Here is a 14,752-nt window from a genome sequence, read left to right as displayed (position 1 = left end):
CCTGGCATTGTCAGACTTCTTGCGGCACTTTAATGCAGAGACTGGTCAGCCTTGTGTTGTCGGGTGCTAATATGCAGCTTCACTGTGCCTGCAATAGCGACTCTCTTCTGTCACCCCTCCCAGCTCCCCAACTCCGGATCACGTGTTATTATAATCATAGAAAAACTACACCACAAACAGGCCCTTTGGCCCACAAGTTGCACCGATCATATCTCTACCTACTAGGCTTACCTATAACCCTCAATCCTATTAAGTCCCATGTACTCATCCAGAAGTCTCTTAAAAGACCCTAACGAATTTGCCTCCACCACCACCGACGGCAGCCGATTCCACTCGCCCACCACCCTCTTGAGTGGAAAAACTTACTCCTGACATCTCCTCTGTACCTACTCCCCAGCACCTTAAACCTGTGTCCTCTTGTGGCAACCATTTCAGCCCTGGGGAAAAACCTCTGAGTCCACCTGATCGATACCTCTCATCATCTTATACACCTCTATCAGTTCCCATCTCATCCTTCGTCTCACTAAGGAGAAAAGATCGAGTTCTCTGCTCTTTTGGAGAGCAGAGAAGACTGAGGGGCAGATGAGGAGCATGTCTTATTGGTTGAGAGAACTTGGCCTTTTCTCCTTGGAGAGATGAGGGGTGACCTGATAGAGGTGTATAACATGTTGAAAGGTATTGATTGAGTGGATTCTCAGAGGCTTTTCCCCAGGGCTGAAATGGTTGCTACGAGAGGACACAGGTTTAAGGTGCTGGGGAGCAGGTACAGAGGAGATGTCAGGGTTAAGTTTTTCACTCAGAGGGTGGTGGGTGAGTGGAATCGGCTGCCGTCAGTGGTGGAGGAGGCGGATTTGATAGGGTCTTTTAAGAGACTTTTAGATAAGTACATGGAGCTTAATTAGAGGGAAATGGGTAAGCCTAGTAATCTCTAAGGTAGGGCCATGGTCTGTACAACTTTGTGGGCCGAAGGGCCTGTATTGTGCTGTAGCTTTTTCTATGTTTCTATTTGATTGAGGGGCGTGGATAGGGAGCAGCTGTTCCCCTTAGTTTAAGCCTAGAACCCCGACTGTGCCGAAGGAGGCCATTTGGCCCATCAAGTCTGCACTGACCACAATCCCACCCCAGGCCCTATTCCCATAACCCCACATGTTTTACTCTGCTAATCCTCCTGACATTAAGGGGCAATTTAGCATGGCCAAACCACCTAACCAGCAATTCTTTGGAGGAAATCAGAACATCTGGAGGAAACCCACGCAGACATGGGGAGAACGTGCAAGCTCCACACAAACGGTGACAGAATTGAGCCCGGGTGCTGTGAGGCCGCAGTGCTTGCCACTGTGCCACCTGTGATGAAGGGTCAATTACGAGGGGGCGCAAGTTTAAAAATGAGGGGTGGGAGGTTTGGGGTGGGGGGGGATGTGAGGGAAAAACTTTTTTACCCAGAGGGTGGTGAGGGTCTGGAATGCGCTGCCTGGGAGGGTGGTGGAGGCGGGATGCCTCACATCCTTTAACAAGTACCTGGGTGAGCACTTGGCAGGTCATAACATTCAGGGGCATGGGCCAAGTGCTGGCAAGTGGGATTAGGTGGGCAGGGCAGAACCTTTTGTGTCGGTGTAGATTGGATGGGCTGAAGGGCCTCTTCTGCACTGTGCTATTCTGTGATTCTATACCTACCGCACTGAGCTCAGTGCTGTGGCAGAGGAAGGAGAAAGTTATCTTCCACGCCTCCAAGAGGCTGTTTGAGTGACAAGGACATCAAGTTGAGAAAGTGGTTAACACTGCTGTCTCACAGTGCCAGAGACGTGGGTTCGGTTCTGGCCTTGGGCACTGTCCTGTGTGGAGTTTGCACATTCTCCCCGTGTCTGTGTGGGATTCCTCCGGGTGTTCCAGTTTCTTCCCACGCTCCAAACATCTAAAGATTAGATGGATTGGCCATGCTAAATTGACCCTTTGTGTGGAAAGATGTTTACAGTGATTAGTGGGGTAAATTGCCCCTTTAATGTTAGGGGGATTAGCAGGGTAAATGCATGGGGTTACAGGATAGTGCCTGGGTGGGATTGTGGTTGGTGTAGACTCGATGGGCCAAATGGCCTCCTTCTGCACTGTAGGATTCTATAATTCTATGGCGTGTGAGAGGTTATAGGGAATATGTGCAGAGTGGGCCTGGTTTAGATGTCAAAGTCAGCACAGACTCGATGGGCCGAATGGATTCGTTGATTCTAAGTTGGCTGTGCCCAGTGCACCTGGTCCAGGGAGCCGGGCGGGAGGACAAAGTGAAATTGATTGCGAGAGCCTCCAGTCAAAGAGGCAGCGCAGGAAAAGCAGGCTGAATATCAGACTCTCTCACAAACACACACAGTGCTGGAGAATCTCAGCGGGTCTGACAGCATCTGTGGAGAGAGAATCAAGCCAACGTTTCGGGCCTGGGTGACCCTTCGTCAGAGCGATGATAAAGCACTGACGAAAGTTGCCCAGATTCGAAACATTGGTTCTGTTTTCTCTCCACAGAAGCTGTCAGACCCGCTGAGATTTTCCAGCATTTCCTTTTTTTTGATTCAGATTCCAGCATCTGTGGTATTTTGCTTTAATCTGAATATCAGCCTCCTGTAATTACTGATTCTATCAAGGGAGGAGGGGATTAGAATACTTTCTAATTTTCTTACAACATGAATGGCCAGCGCACTCCAGAAATCGTGATATGCAGCTCTGTTTATTTAACTAGGAACATCAGCTAACCAGAGAACAAACTGCACATTAACAAATGTAACTTAAATTATTTCATTATAAAAGTGTTTTCATAGAAAGTGCAGAATGAGGCCGTTCAGCCCATTGAGTCTGCACCGACTCTCCGACAGAAAATTTTAACCCAGGCCTGTCCTATTCCTGTAACCCCTTATATTTACTTCACTAATCCCCCTAACCTGTACATCTTTGGACACTAAAGGACAATTTAGCATGGCCAATCCATCTATCCTGCATGTCTTTGCACTACTGAATTCAGTTCTGGATGAGGTTTAAAGTTTATTTATTATTAATTAGTGTCACAAGTAGATTTGCATTAACACTACAATGAAGTTATTGTGAAAATTCCCTGTGCAGTTTTGGGCGCCGCACCTGCGCAAGGATATTTTGGCCCTGGAGGGAGTGCAGAGGAGGTTTACTAGGCTGATACCGGAGTTGAGGGGATTGAGCTATGAGGAGAGGCTGAATAAACTAGGCTTGTACTCGTTAGAGTTTAGAAGAATGAGGGGAGATCTCATTGAGACGTATAAGATGATGAATGGGATGGATAGGATAGAGGTGGAGAGACTCTTCCCGCTCAAAAAAGACAGTAGGACTAGGGGGCACAGCCTCAAGATAAAGGGGGGGGGCGGTTTAGAACGGAGTTGAGGAGGAACTTCTTCACTCAAAGGGTGGTGAATCTCTGGAATTCTCTGCCCGTTGAAGTGGTGGAGGCTGCCTCGCTAAATATTTTTAAGAAGCGGGTTGATGGGTTCTTGATAAGAGAGGGGATTAAGGGTTATGGGGAGAGGGCCAGAAAGTGGAACTGAGCCACAACAGATCAGCCATGATCTTATTGAATGGCGGGGCAGGCTCGAAGGGCTAGATGGCCTACTCCTGCTCCTATTTCTTATGTTCTTATGTAGTCGCCACACTCCAGCACCTATTTGGGAGTGAGGGAGAATTTAGCACAGCCAATGCACCCTAACCAGCACATCTTTAGACACTAAGGGGCAATTTAATCTGGCCAATCCACCAAATCTGCATTTCTTTGTACTACTGAATTCAGTTCTGGATAAGTTTGAGAATGTGTTCTCTTTGTAGTAAAACCTTTGGTCTTCTCTGCTTAAACTTGCACTGTCTTTTGTTGCAAGATTTTGGCTGTGACGACATTTGCAATGTTCCTTATCCTATTATCGTAACAAAGAAATATAATTGGCCCTGACGATGCCATGAATTGTGCCGAGATTACAGGCAACGATGACCTAATAATGAGTGTTAAATATTGTCCTGCAGGATGAATGAGGAGCAGATTGCGACCGTCTGCCTGTCCGTCCTCAAGGGGCTGGCTGTCCTACACGCACAGGGAGTGATCCACAGGGACATCAAGAGCGACTCTATTCTCTTAACTCACGATGGAAGGGTAGGTGTGAGCTTCTGTTATTGGGTTTCATGTGCAGGGCTGTGAGTGTGTGAAATAGCGGGATTATTTAAATAGAGGTTGGGACTCACACCCTCTGTATTGCTGCTAATGTGGTAATCTACAAATCACGTTGAGCCAACACTTATGTATGTCCAGTTGAAGATTAGGGCTGTGGTAATAGAATTGACATTCCCCTCTTCCCTCAGCCCGCTGTCCTCCCTGCACCCCCTCATTTCCTTCTCCCCATGTACTCTATGAACGGTATGCTTTGTCTGCATAATGCACACGAAACAATACTTTTCACTGTATCCCAACACATGTGACAATAATAAATCAAATCACATCACTTGATCGCTGTGCTTTTTCTCCTGTGGGGTACGGGCAGCTTAACTTTCTCTTTTATTTGATGTGGAGATGCCGGTGTTGAACTGGGTGGGCACACTAAGAAGTCTTTTAACACCAGGTTAAAGTCCAAGAGGTTTATTTGGAATCACGAGCTTTCGGAGCGCTGCCCCTTCATCGGGTGACTCATCTGATGAAGAAGCGGTGCTCCAAAAGCTTGTAATTCCAAATAAACCTGCTGGACTTTAACCTGGCGTTATGAGACTCCTTACTTCCTCTTCTGTAACACAGGGACACATTTCAGGTGAATATACTGCGCCAGTGGCCACTGGTTGCTGTGCACACTGTAGTGAGAAAGAGACCCAGCAAGGAATCGAACATTGATTTATTTTTGTCACATAGTTTAAGCTTATTTATTAGTATCACAAGGAGGCTTACATTAACACTGCAATGAAGTTACTGTGAAAATCCCCTAGTCGCCACACTCCAGTGCCTGTTTGGGTACACTGAGGGAGAATTTAGCGCGGCCAGTGCACCCTAACTTTTGGACTGTGGGAGGAAACTGGAGCACCCGGAGGAAACCCATGCAGACACGGGGAGAACGTGCAAACTCAGCACAAACAGTGACCCAAGCCAGATTCAAACCCAAGACCCTGGCACTGTGAGGTAGTAGTGCTAACCGCTGTGCCACCATATTGGGATACAGTGAAAAGTGTTGTTTCTTGCATGCTATATAGACAAAGCATACTGTTCACAGAGTACATACAGGAGAAGGAAAGGAGAGGGTGCAGAATGTAGTGTGACTGTCATAGCTAGGGTGTAGACAAAGATCAACTTAATATAATATATTGGGTCCATTCAAAAGCCTGATGATAGGGAACAAGCTGTTCTTGGGTCAATTGTTCATCCACAAGGGACCGATCTGTCTCCAAAACTCCCGGTAAATCCGGGAGATTCCACTGCCCTGGTTCCCCAAAAGCACTGATTTCTTACTGTGTTTACCCCAGTCCAACACTAGCATGTCCATATCATTCCTTGTTCATTTACTGATGGCTCTGTCATCCAGCTATCATTATCCTCTTTAGTTGCAGTTGGGAAAAATTGGTGTTTTTAAAAGAAAAGCAGTGATTTCAGCAATGAATAAATATATAAAATCATAATGTTCTTCAGTCTGAAGACAATACTCACTTGTAGGGTAGGGCTGCCCCTCTCTGGCCACACGTGGTACTGCACAGAGCAATTTAGCAAATCTCTTGTTGTTTCTCCATTTTACAGGAAGTTGGAAATCTGCCTTTCTTGAAATTAGAGATATAAAATTGAAGTGTTTTTGTTTTCCAATCATTGAATCTCTACAGTGCAGAAGGAGGCCATTCAGTCCACCGTGTCTGCACCAACAGCAATCCCATCCAGACCCCATCCCCATCGTCCCACATGTTTACCCCACTAATCCCTCGATCCTACGCATCCCGGGACGCTAAGGGTCAGTTTAGCATGGCCAATGCACCTAACCCACGCAGCTTTGGAGTGTGGGAGAAAACCCATACAGACACGGGGAGAATGTGCAGACTCCGCACAGACAGTGACCCAAGCCGGGAATCGAACCCAGGCCCCTGGAGCTGTGAAGCAGCAGCACTAACCATTGTGCCATCCCAATATAATATTTAGATTAAAAACAGATTAATCCAGTGATGTAATCTTTTCTGAAAAATGGCATGTTGAGGCATCCACTTTTTTTTGTGTTTATAGAGTGAGAAACCAGTCAACACATTGGTTTCCCAATATTGGGTTTAAATGTAAGCCTGGCTGTGTCTCGCCTCAGTTTGTAGGTGTGCAGCCCTCCAGAGCTAAGCTGTGTGGGGAGTACGGTCACTGGCCTGCCCGCGGTTAGCTGTTCTCTGTATGCTTGCAGATGAGGATGGGTTCCAGTAGACCCTGGGCTTCCTTGCTGCCCCCTGACTCGTGCTTGGATGCTCTCACACTTGGGGCAGGATAGGACTCGCTGAGGGGTGCTGTCCGTGGAAACAAATGTCTGCTAACAAGAGGAAGGGAGAAAATTGGGAGTGGGGGGGGAGCGGAAAAGAATGTGAAGCTTTCAGGGGTGTGATCCCTACTGTAATAATCTGATATAAAATGTTAATGGGTAGACAAGGGAATCACCTCACCCACTGGATAGGGACAATCGCAGCACAAATAAAAACACAAAACACTGCAGAATCTCAGCAGGTCTGACAGTGTCTATGGAGAGAGAATAGAGCCAATGTTTTGAGTCTGGATGACCCTTCGTCAGACTGTGATGAAGCGTTGACAAAGGGTCATCCAACTTCGAAACATGAGCTCTATTCTCTCTCTGCAGATGCTGTCAGACCTGGTTCATAGGATATAGGAGCAGAATTAGGCCATTCGGCCCTTTGAGTCCGCTCCGCTGCTGGATCATGGCTGATGTGCTCCTCATCCCCATTTTCCTGCCTTCTCCCCATAACCCTTCAACCCATTCCCAATTAAAAATCTGTCTAACTCCTCCTTAAATTTACTCACTGTCCCAGCATTCGCCACACTTTGGGGCAGCGAATTCCACAGATTCACAACCCTTTGGGAGAAGGAGTTTCTCCTCAACTCTGTTTTAAATTTGCTGCCCCTTATCCTCAGACTGTGACCTCTCGCCCTAGAATGTCCCACAAGAGGAAGCATCCGCTCCATGTCTACTTTATCCAAACCTTTTATCATCTTGGAAACGTCAATTTGATCTCCCCTCATTCTTCTCAATTCCAGAGAGTGTCGGCCTAAACTGTTCAATCTCTCTCCATACGACAAACCCCCTCACCTCTGGAATCAAAACCTTCTCTGAACTGCCTCCAATTCCACTACACTTTTCCTCAAATAAGGGGACCAAAACTGCACAGTACTTGGCCCCACCAATGCCTTGTGTAGTTGCAGCAACACTTCCTTACCTTTATATTCTATTCCTTTAGCTGAGATTTTCCAGCATTTTCTGTTTTCAGATTCTAGCACCTGTAGCACTTTGCTTTTATATCTAGGACAATTACGTTTTGACTCTGGTTCGAAAGCAGAGTGTGTGTAGGAGTTGTTGCCTTTACAAGCTGCCTCTCACCCTGTCCATTTGTCTCTCTCTCTTCAGGTGAAGCTTTCGGACTTTGGCTTCTGTGCTCAGGTATCCAAAGACGTGCCGAGACGCAAGTCGCTGGTGGGCACTCCCTACTGGATGGCTCCAGAGTTGATCTCTCGGTTGCCGTATGGACCGGAGGTAATGTAAACCAGTCTTTTATTGGGAGAATTAGAGTTAGAGTAAGTTTGCAATAATGGTGGTGCAAGTGAAGCTGACATTCAGCCTTATAATGGTGGCACAGTGGGTTCGCACTGCTGCCTCAGCGCCAGGGACCTGGGTTCGATTCCTGGCTTGGGTCACTGTCTGTGTGGAGTTTGCACATTCTCCCCGTGTCTGTGTGAGTTTCCTCCCACAGTCTAAAAGATGAGTCACGTTGACTGGCCATGGCAAATTGTCCCTTAGCATCCCGGGATGCGTAGATTAGAGGGTTTAGCAGGACGAATGTATGAGGTTATGGGGATAGGGCCTTGGTGGGTTTGTTGGTGCAGAATTGATGGACTGAATGGCCTTCTTTTGCAGTGTAAGGGTTCTATGACATTCATCCTTAATAAAACCAACCATATGTATATTTACCAAAATTAGAATTTAAAGTGTGAGGTTATCCACTTTGGCAAAAATAATAGTAGGAGGGATTATTATTTAAAAGGCGAAAAGCTGCAGCATGCTACAGTGCAGAGGGACCTGGTGGTCCTTGTGCATGAGTCACAAAAACCCAGTCTGCAGGTGCAGCAGGTGATCAAGAAGGCGAATGGAATGTTGGCCTTTACAGCAAGGGAGCTAGAATATAAAAGCAGGGAGGTCTTGCTGCGACTGTACAGGGCACTGGTGAGGCCGCAGCTGGAGTACTGTGTGCAGTTTTGGTCCCCACACTTGCGGAAGGATATATTGGCCATGGAGGGAGTGCAGAGGAGGTTCACTAGGCTGAAACCGGAATGAGGGGGTTGGACTATGAAGAGAGACTAAATAGACTGGGTCTGTACTTGTTGGAGTTTAGAAGGATGAGGGGGGATCTTATAGAGACGTATAAGACAATGAAGAGGATGGATAGGGTAGAGGTAGAGAGATTCTTCCTGCTTAGAAAGGATAGCAGGACTAGAGGGCACAGCCTCAACTGCACCCCCCAACACCCCCTTATCTTTAGATCAGAGTTGAGGAGGAACTTCTTCACTCAAAGGGTGGTGAATCTCTGGAATTCTCTGCCCATTGAAGTGGTGAAGACTACCTCGCTAAATATATTTAAGTTACGGGTAGATAGGTTTCTGATAGACAGGGGAATTAAGGGTTATGGGGAGAAAGTGGGAAAGTGGAACTGATCCACTTCAGGTCAGCCATGATCTTATTGAATGGGGGGGCAGGCTCGAAGGGCTAGATGGCCTACTCCTGCTCCTATTTCTTATGTTCTTATGTTCAAAGTTTACGTATTAGTGTCACAAGTGGCTTACGTTAACACTGCAATGAGGTTACTGTGAAAATCCCCTAGTCGCCACGATCTGGCGCCTGTTCGGAGAATTTAGCACGGCCAATACACCCTAACCAGCACATCCTTTGGGGTGTGATAGGAAACTAGAGCTCCCGGAGGAAACCCATGCAGACGTGGGGAGAACGTGCAGACTCCACACAGACAGTGACCCAAGCTGGGAATTGAACCTGGGTCCCTGGTGCTGTGAGGCAACAGCACTGTGCCACCATGCTGCCCAGTTTTTTCCTACCTCAGCTTGATGCTGAGAAACGGGCACCAGGCCCCAGTGGAGTCTCTGTGACTGAAGAACTGCTGAACAGGCCTAGAGCTCTCGGATCCTCCCCCTGGCCTCTGCTGAGCTGGACCAATTGTGGTTGACCTCTGTCCATGTCCTCCCCTCCTCTGCCCCCCCCCCCCCCCCCCCCCTTTTGGATGTCGAGTGAGCATAGGTTTTGTGAAACTCTGTGCCGTCAGATAGTCCTTTGATCTTCTGGACTTGCACACGAGGAGCAGCCACTTTACTGAGGCTGTGTTGCATTGGTGGCCACATCAGATACGTGCCATTGTTTTTGGGGTGGGCAGGGTAAGGGAGAGCTGCAGTCTCTCATGCTCAGGTTATGACAGCACCAATACTGACATTGTGCCTGAAACGGAGCGCAGTTTGAGCTTCAGGTTCACACAGTGCTTAGAGTAAAGTGTTCTTTTGATTTGATTTATTATTGTCACATATTAACATGCAGTTAAAAAGTATTGTTTCTTATAGAAGCTAAACAGACAAAGTCTACTGTTCATAGAGAAGGAAAAGAGAGAGAGAGTGCAGAATGTAGTGTTAGTCGTAGCTAGGGTGTAGAGAAAGACCAACTTCAAAAAAAGGTCCATTCAAACGTGACAGCAGCAGGGAAGAAGCTGTTCTTGAGTCGATTGGTACGTGACCTCAGACTTTTGTATCTTTTTCCCGATGGAAGAAGGTGGAAGAAAGAATGTCTGGGGTGCGTGGGGTCCTTAATTATGCTGGCTGCTTTTCCGAGGCAGCAGGAAGTGTAGACAGAGTCAATGGATGGGAGGCTGGTTTGCGTGATGGACTGGGCTTTGTTCACAACTCTTTGTGGTTCCTTGTGGTCTTGGGCAGAGCAGGAGCCCATACCAAGCTGTGGTACAACCAGAAAGAATGCTTTCTATGGTGCATCTGTAAAAGTAGCAAACATGTCAAATTTCCTTAGCCTCCTGAGAAAGTAGAACCATTGTTGGGCTTTCTTAACCGTAGTGTCTGCATGGAGGGACCAAGACAGGTTGTGCTCTGGACACCTAGAAACCTGAAGCTTTGATCTCAAATACTGAAGCAACTTCTAAGAAAGTTCTAAGATGATGAGAATGTGCTTGTGTTCTTCTGTCATAGATTCTAGGTGTGAAAGGGTTAGTGGGATGAGATCTGTTATGTTTTTGAGAAAATGGGAGAAAAATGAAAAATGATTTTGTTTTAAAATTTTAATTCATGCTGGAAATATTCATCCGATTATAGAATCCCTACAGTACCTGAAGGAGGCCATTTGGTCCATCGAGTCTGTACTGACTCTGAAGAAACACCATAAGAACATAAGAACATAAGAAATAGGAGCAGGAGTAGGCCATCCAGCCCTTCGAGCCTGCCCCGCCATTCAGTGAGATCATGGCTGATCTGTCGTGGCTCAGTTCCACATTCCCGCCCTCTCCCCATAACCCTTAATCCCCTCTCTTATCAAGAACCCATCAACCCGCGTCTTAAAAATATTTTGCAAGGTAGCCTCCACCACTTCAACGGGCAGAGAATTCCAGAGATTCACCACCCTTTGAGTGAATACCCAAGCCCAGTCCCCCTGCCCTATCCCTGTAACCCCACACATTTACTATGGCTGATGTACCTAACTTACACATCTTTGTAGGTTTGTGTGGGAGGAAACCAGAGCATCTGGAAGAAATGCATGCAGACACGAGGAGAATGTGCAAACTCCACACAAATAGTCATCCAAGCTGGGAATCGAAGTTGGGTCCCTGACTCAATGAGGCAGCAGTGCTTGCCACTGTGCCTCCCTATCATAGAATCCCTACAGTGCAGAAGGAGGCCATTTGGGCCATCAAGTCTGCACCGACCACAATCCCACCCAGGCCCCATTCCCGCAACCCCACACATTTACCCTGCTGATCCCCCTGACATTAGGGTCAATTTGGATTGGCCATTCAACCTAACCTGCACATCTTTGGACTGTGGGAGGAAACCCACGCAGACACAGGGAGAACATGCAAACTCCACACAGTCACCCAAGGCTGGAATTGAACCTGAGTCCCTGGCACTGTGAGGCAGCGATGCTGACCACTGTGCCATCCCTGTGTTCAGTTAATAATGGCAGAGCTGTGTAATTGTTGACTCGTATTCTGAAAATTAGATTTGATAGTTTTCTGTCCAGCTGCATGGACAAGTACGTTATCACTAGGCTATCAATGCAGAAACTCAGCTAATGTTCTGGGGGTCTGGGTTCGAATCCCGTCACAGCAGATGGTGGAATTTAAATTCAATAAAAAAAAAATCTGGAATTAAGAATCTACTGATGACCATGAAACCATTGTCGGAAAAACCCACCTAGTTCACTAATGTCCCTTTTAGGGAAGGAAATCTGCCATCCTTACTTGGTCTGGCCTACATCTGAATCCTGAGCCACAGGAATAGAGGGATATGGTCCCTGGAAGGGTAGGTGGTTTTAGTTCCGTCGGGAGCATGGTCGGTGCAGGCTTAGGGCCAAAGGGCCTGCTTCTGTGCTGGGGGGTGGGGTAGGGGAAGGGTTTTAAGCACCATTTGCTCTTGAGTTAACTCCTGCCCTCCTTTTTGTTTGCAGGTGGATATCTGGTCTCTGGGTATCATGGTGATCGAAATGGTTGATGGGGAACCTCCGTACTTCAATGAACCTCCACTGAAGGCCATGAAGATGATAAGGGACAACCTTCCCCCCAAACTGAAGAATGGTCAAAAGGTAACGTGTTGTGTGATGCATTCACACAAAAGCTTTATTCAGCACACAGAGGCATGGACCATTTCAGAAATGTATGGCAATCCAACCATTAATAACACTGTGAGAGTAGCTCCTGTGTTTTGATCGCTCGAGTGAATTTAGCAACGACAGGAATTTGTTGTTATTGACCTTTTAAACTCTGGAGAAATTTTTTCTTCCTGGAATGATAGTTTTTATACATTTTAAATTCTGAAACATATATCGGGGGTTATTGCACCAATGCAGCTTATCCTAATTTAGACCATTGGAGCAGAATTAGGCCACTCGGCCCATTGAGTGTGCTCCGCCATTCAATCATGGCTGATATTTTTCTCATCCCCATTCTCCTGCCTTTTCCCCATAACCCCTGACCCCCTTATTAATCAGGAACCTATCTATCTTTGTCTGAAAGACACTCAATGACCCGGCCTCCACAGCCTTCTGCAGCAAAGAGTTCCACAGATTCACCACTCTCTGGCTGAAGAAATTCCTCCTCATCTCTGTTTTAAAGGATTGTCCCTTTAGGCTGTGCCCTCTGGTTCTAGTTTTTCCTACTAGTGGAAACATCCTCTCCACGTCCACTCTATCCAGGCCTCGCAGTATCCTGTAAGTTTCAATAAGATCCCCCCTCACCCTTCTAAACTCCAGCGAGTACAGACCCAGAGTCCTCAACCGTTCCTCATATGACAAGCATTAAGACAATTCTAAGACAATAACTGTATTTAATGTGAGTATTTTTAAACTTAAATTTTTATTTTGCCAATTCCATTGTCCTGGAGTTGTGAGCGACATCAATGATTTGGTTTGATTTATTGTTGTCACATGTACTGATATACAGTAAAAAAAATATATTGCTTCTTGCGCGCTATACAGACACAGCGTACCATTCATGGAGAAGAAGAGAGAGTGCAGAATGTAGTGTTACAGTCATAGCTAGGGTGTAGAGAAATTAATGGGACATGGGTGTCACTGGCTGGCCAGCATTTATTGCCCATCCCTAGTTGTGATGGGCAGTTGAGAGTCAACCACATTGCTGTGGCTCTGGAGTTACATGTAGGCCAGAGCAGGTAAGGATGGCAGATTTCCTTCCCTAAAGGACATCAGTGAACCAGATGGGTTTTTCCGACAATGGTTTCATGGTCACCAGTAGATTCTTAATTCCAGATATTTCTTGTTGAATTCAAGTTCCACCATTTGCCGTGGCGGGATTCGAACCCGGGTCCGCCAGAACATTAGCTGAATTTCTGGAGTAATAGACTAGCGATAATACCATTACGCCATCACCTCATTAAACTAAAAGATCAGCTTAATGCGAGGTAGGTCCATTCAAAAGTCTGATGGCAGCAGGGAAGAAGGTGTTCTTGAGTCGGTTGGTACATGACCTCAGACTTTTGTAGTTTTTTTCCCAACGAAAGAAGGTGGAAGAGAGAATGTCCAGGGTGCGTGGGGTTCTTGATTATGCTGGCTGCTTTCCCTGCTGTCCACCCAGGACAGCAGGAGGTGTAGACAGAGTCAATGGGACGTCTCTTGAGGTGAAGCTGTGGCTTCGCTTTGCCCAATCAGCGATAGTGAGCCCGTATCGAGCTGATGTTTGTGATTACTGAGCGAGTTTCTGATCAACCTGCATCTGCTCTCACCCGAGCAAGTTAGGGAATGCTGATTGGCAAGTTTATCCATTGGTTTCCACAGGAAGGATGGGCCCTCCCCACAGTAACCAGCCACCATCCCCCAATGAAAATCACTCTGCATACTCAAGGGTGGCAGCATTTCACAACAATAATAAATTTTAAAGCTTGTATCAGCAGATACAAGTTTCAAAATCCTTCTCCTAACTTTCTTATATAAAACGATTAATGCGTTCAACAACTTGCATTTGGATAGAGTTGGTGCAACAAAACATTCCAAAGCACTTTACAGAAGTACTATGGGCGGTACAGTGGTTAGCACAGCTGCCTTACAGCGCCAGAGACCCAGGTTCAGTTCCAGCCTCTGGTCACTGTCTGTGCAGAGTCTGCACATTCTCCCTGTTTCTGTGTGGGTTTCCTCCGGGTGCTCCTGTTTCCTCCCACGGTCCGAAAAATGTGCGGGTTAGGAGGACTGGCCGTGCTAAATTGTCCCAAGTTGTGTAGGTTATGGGGATTAGAGTCATAGAGGTTTATAGAATGGAAGCAGGCCCTTCGGCCCAACTTGTCCATGCTGCCTCTTTTTAACCACTAAGCTCGTCCTATTTGCCCGTGTTTTGCCCATATTCTTCTATACCTATCGTATCCATGAAACTGTCTGGGTCAGTGGGGTAAATGTGTGGGTTATGGTGTTCTCCTCACCTGCGTCCTAATTTGGAGATTTCTTGTGTTTAAACCGTGTCCCCCAATTCAAGCCCCTCCCACAAGGGGAAATACCTTCTCAGCGTTCACTCTGTTGCGATCCCTCAGCGTTTCCTGCTTCAGTAAGATCACCTCTCGTTCTTCTGAACTCCAAAGGGTAGCACTCAACCTTTCCTGTTAAGTAATCTCTTCATCCCAGGAATCGGTCAAGTAAACCTCTGAACATCTCTCGTGCAATCATACCCTCAAGGAAAGAGACCAAAACTGTGTGCACAATTCCAGGTATTGACTCACCAATGCCCTTTACAATTGTAGCAAAACTTCCTGGTTTTTATACTC

General features: G+C 46.8%; 1 protein-coding gene across 6 annotated transcripts in view; it reads left to right on the top strand.

Moving 5' to 3' along the window:
• Positions 1 to 14,752, top strand: part of pak4 (p21 protein (Cdc42/Rac)-activated kinase 4) — a 156,155-nt gene that overhangs the window by 138,607 nt on the left and 2,796 nt on the right. For all 6 annotated transcript variants that reach the window (XM_080218151.1, XM_080218150.1, XM_080218154.1 and 3 more), the window contains 3 exons: positions 4,018 to 4,144; positions 7,623 to 7,748; positions 11,937 to 12,071. In XM_080218151.1, coding sequence (XP_080074277.1) covers positions 4,018 to 4,144; positions 7,623 to 7,748; positions 11,937 to 12,071 — 388 coding nt within the window. The remainder of the gene's footprint in view (positions 1 to 4,017; positions 4,145 to 7,622; positions 7,749 to 11,936; positions 12,072 to 14,752) is intronic.

This window comes from Carcharhinus amblyrhynchos, unplaced genomic scaffold (genome assembly GCF_965287045.1).
Source record: "Carcharhinus amblyrhynchos unplaced genomic scaffold, sCarAmb.v2.hapA scaffold_37, whole genome shotgun sequence".
Classification (NCBI taxonomy): Eukaryota; Metazoa; Chordata; class Chondrichthyes; order Carcharhiniformes; family Carcharhinidae; genus Carcharhinus; species Carcharhinus amblyrhynchos.
The sequence above is the reverse complement of the archived record's forward strand: the minus strand, read 5'-3'. Positions and strand labels throughout refer to the sequence as shown.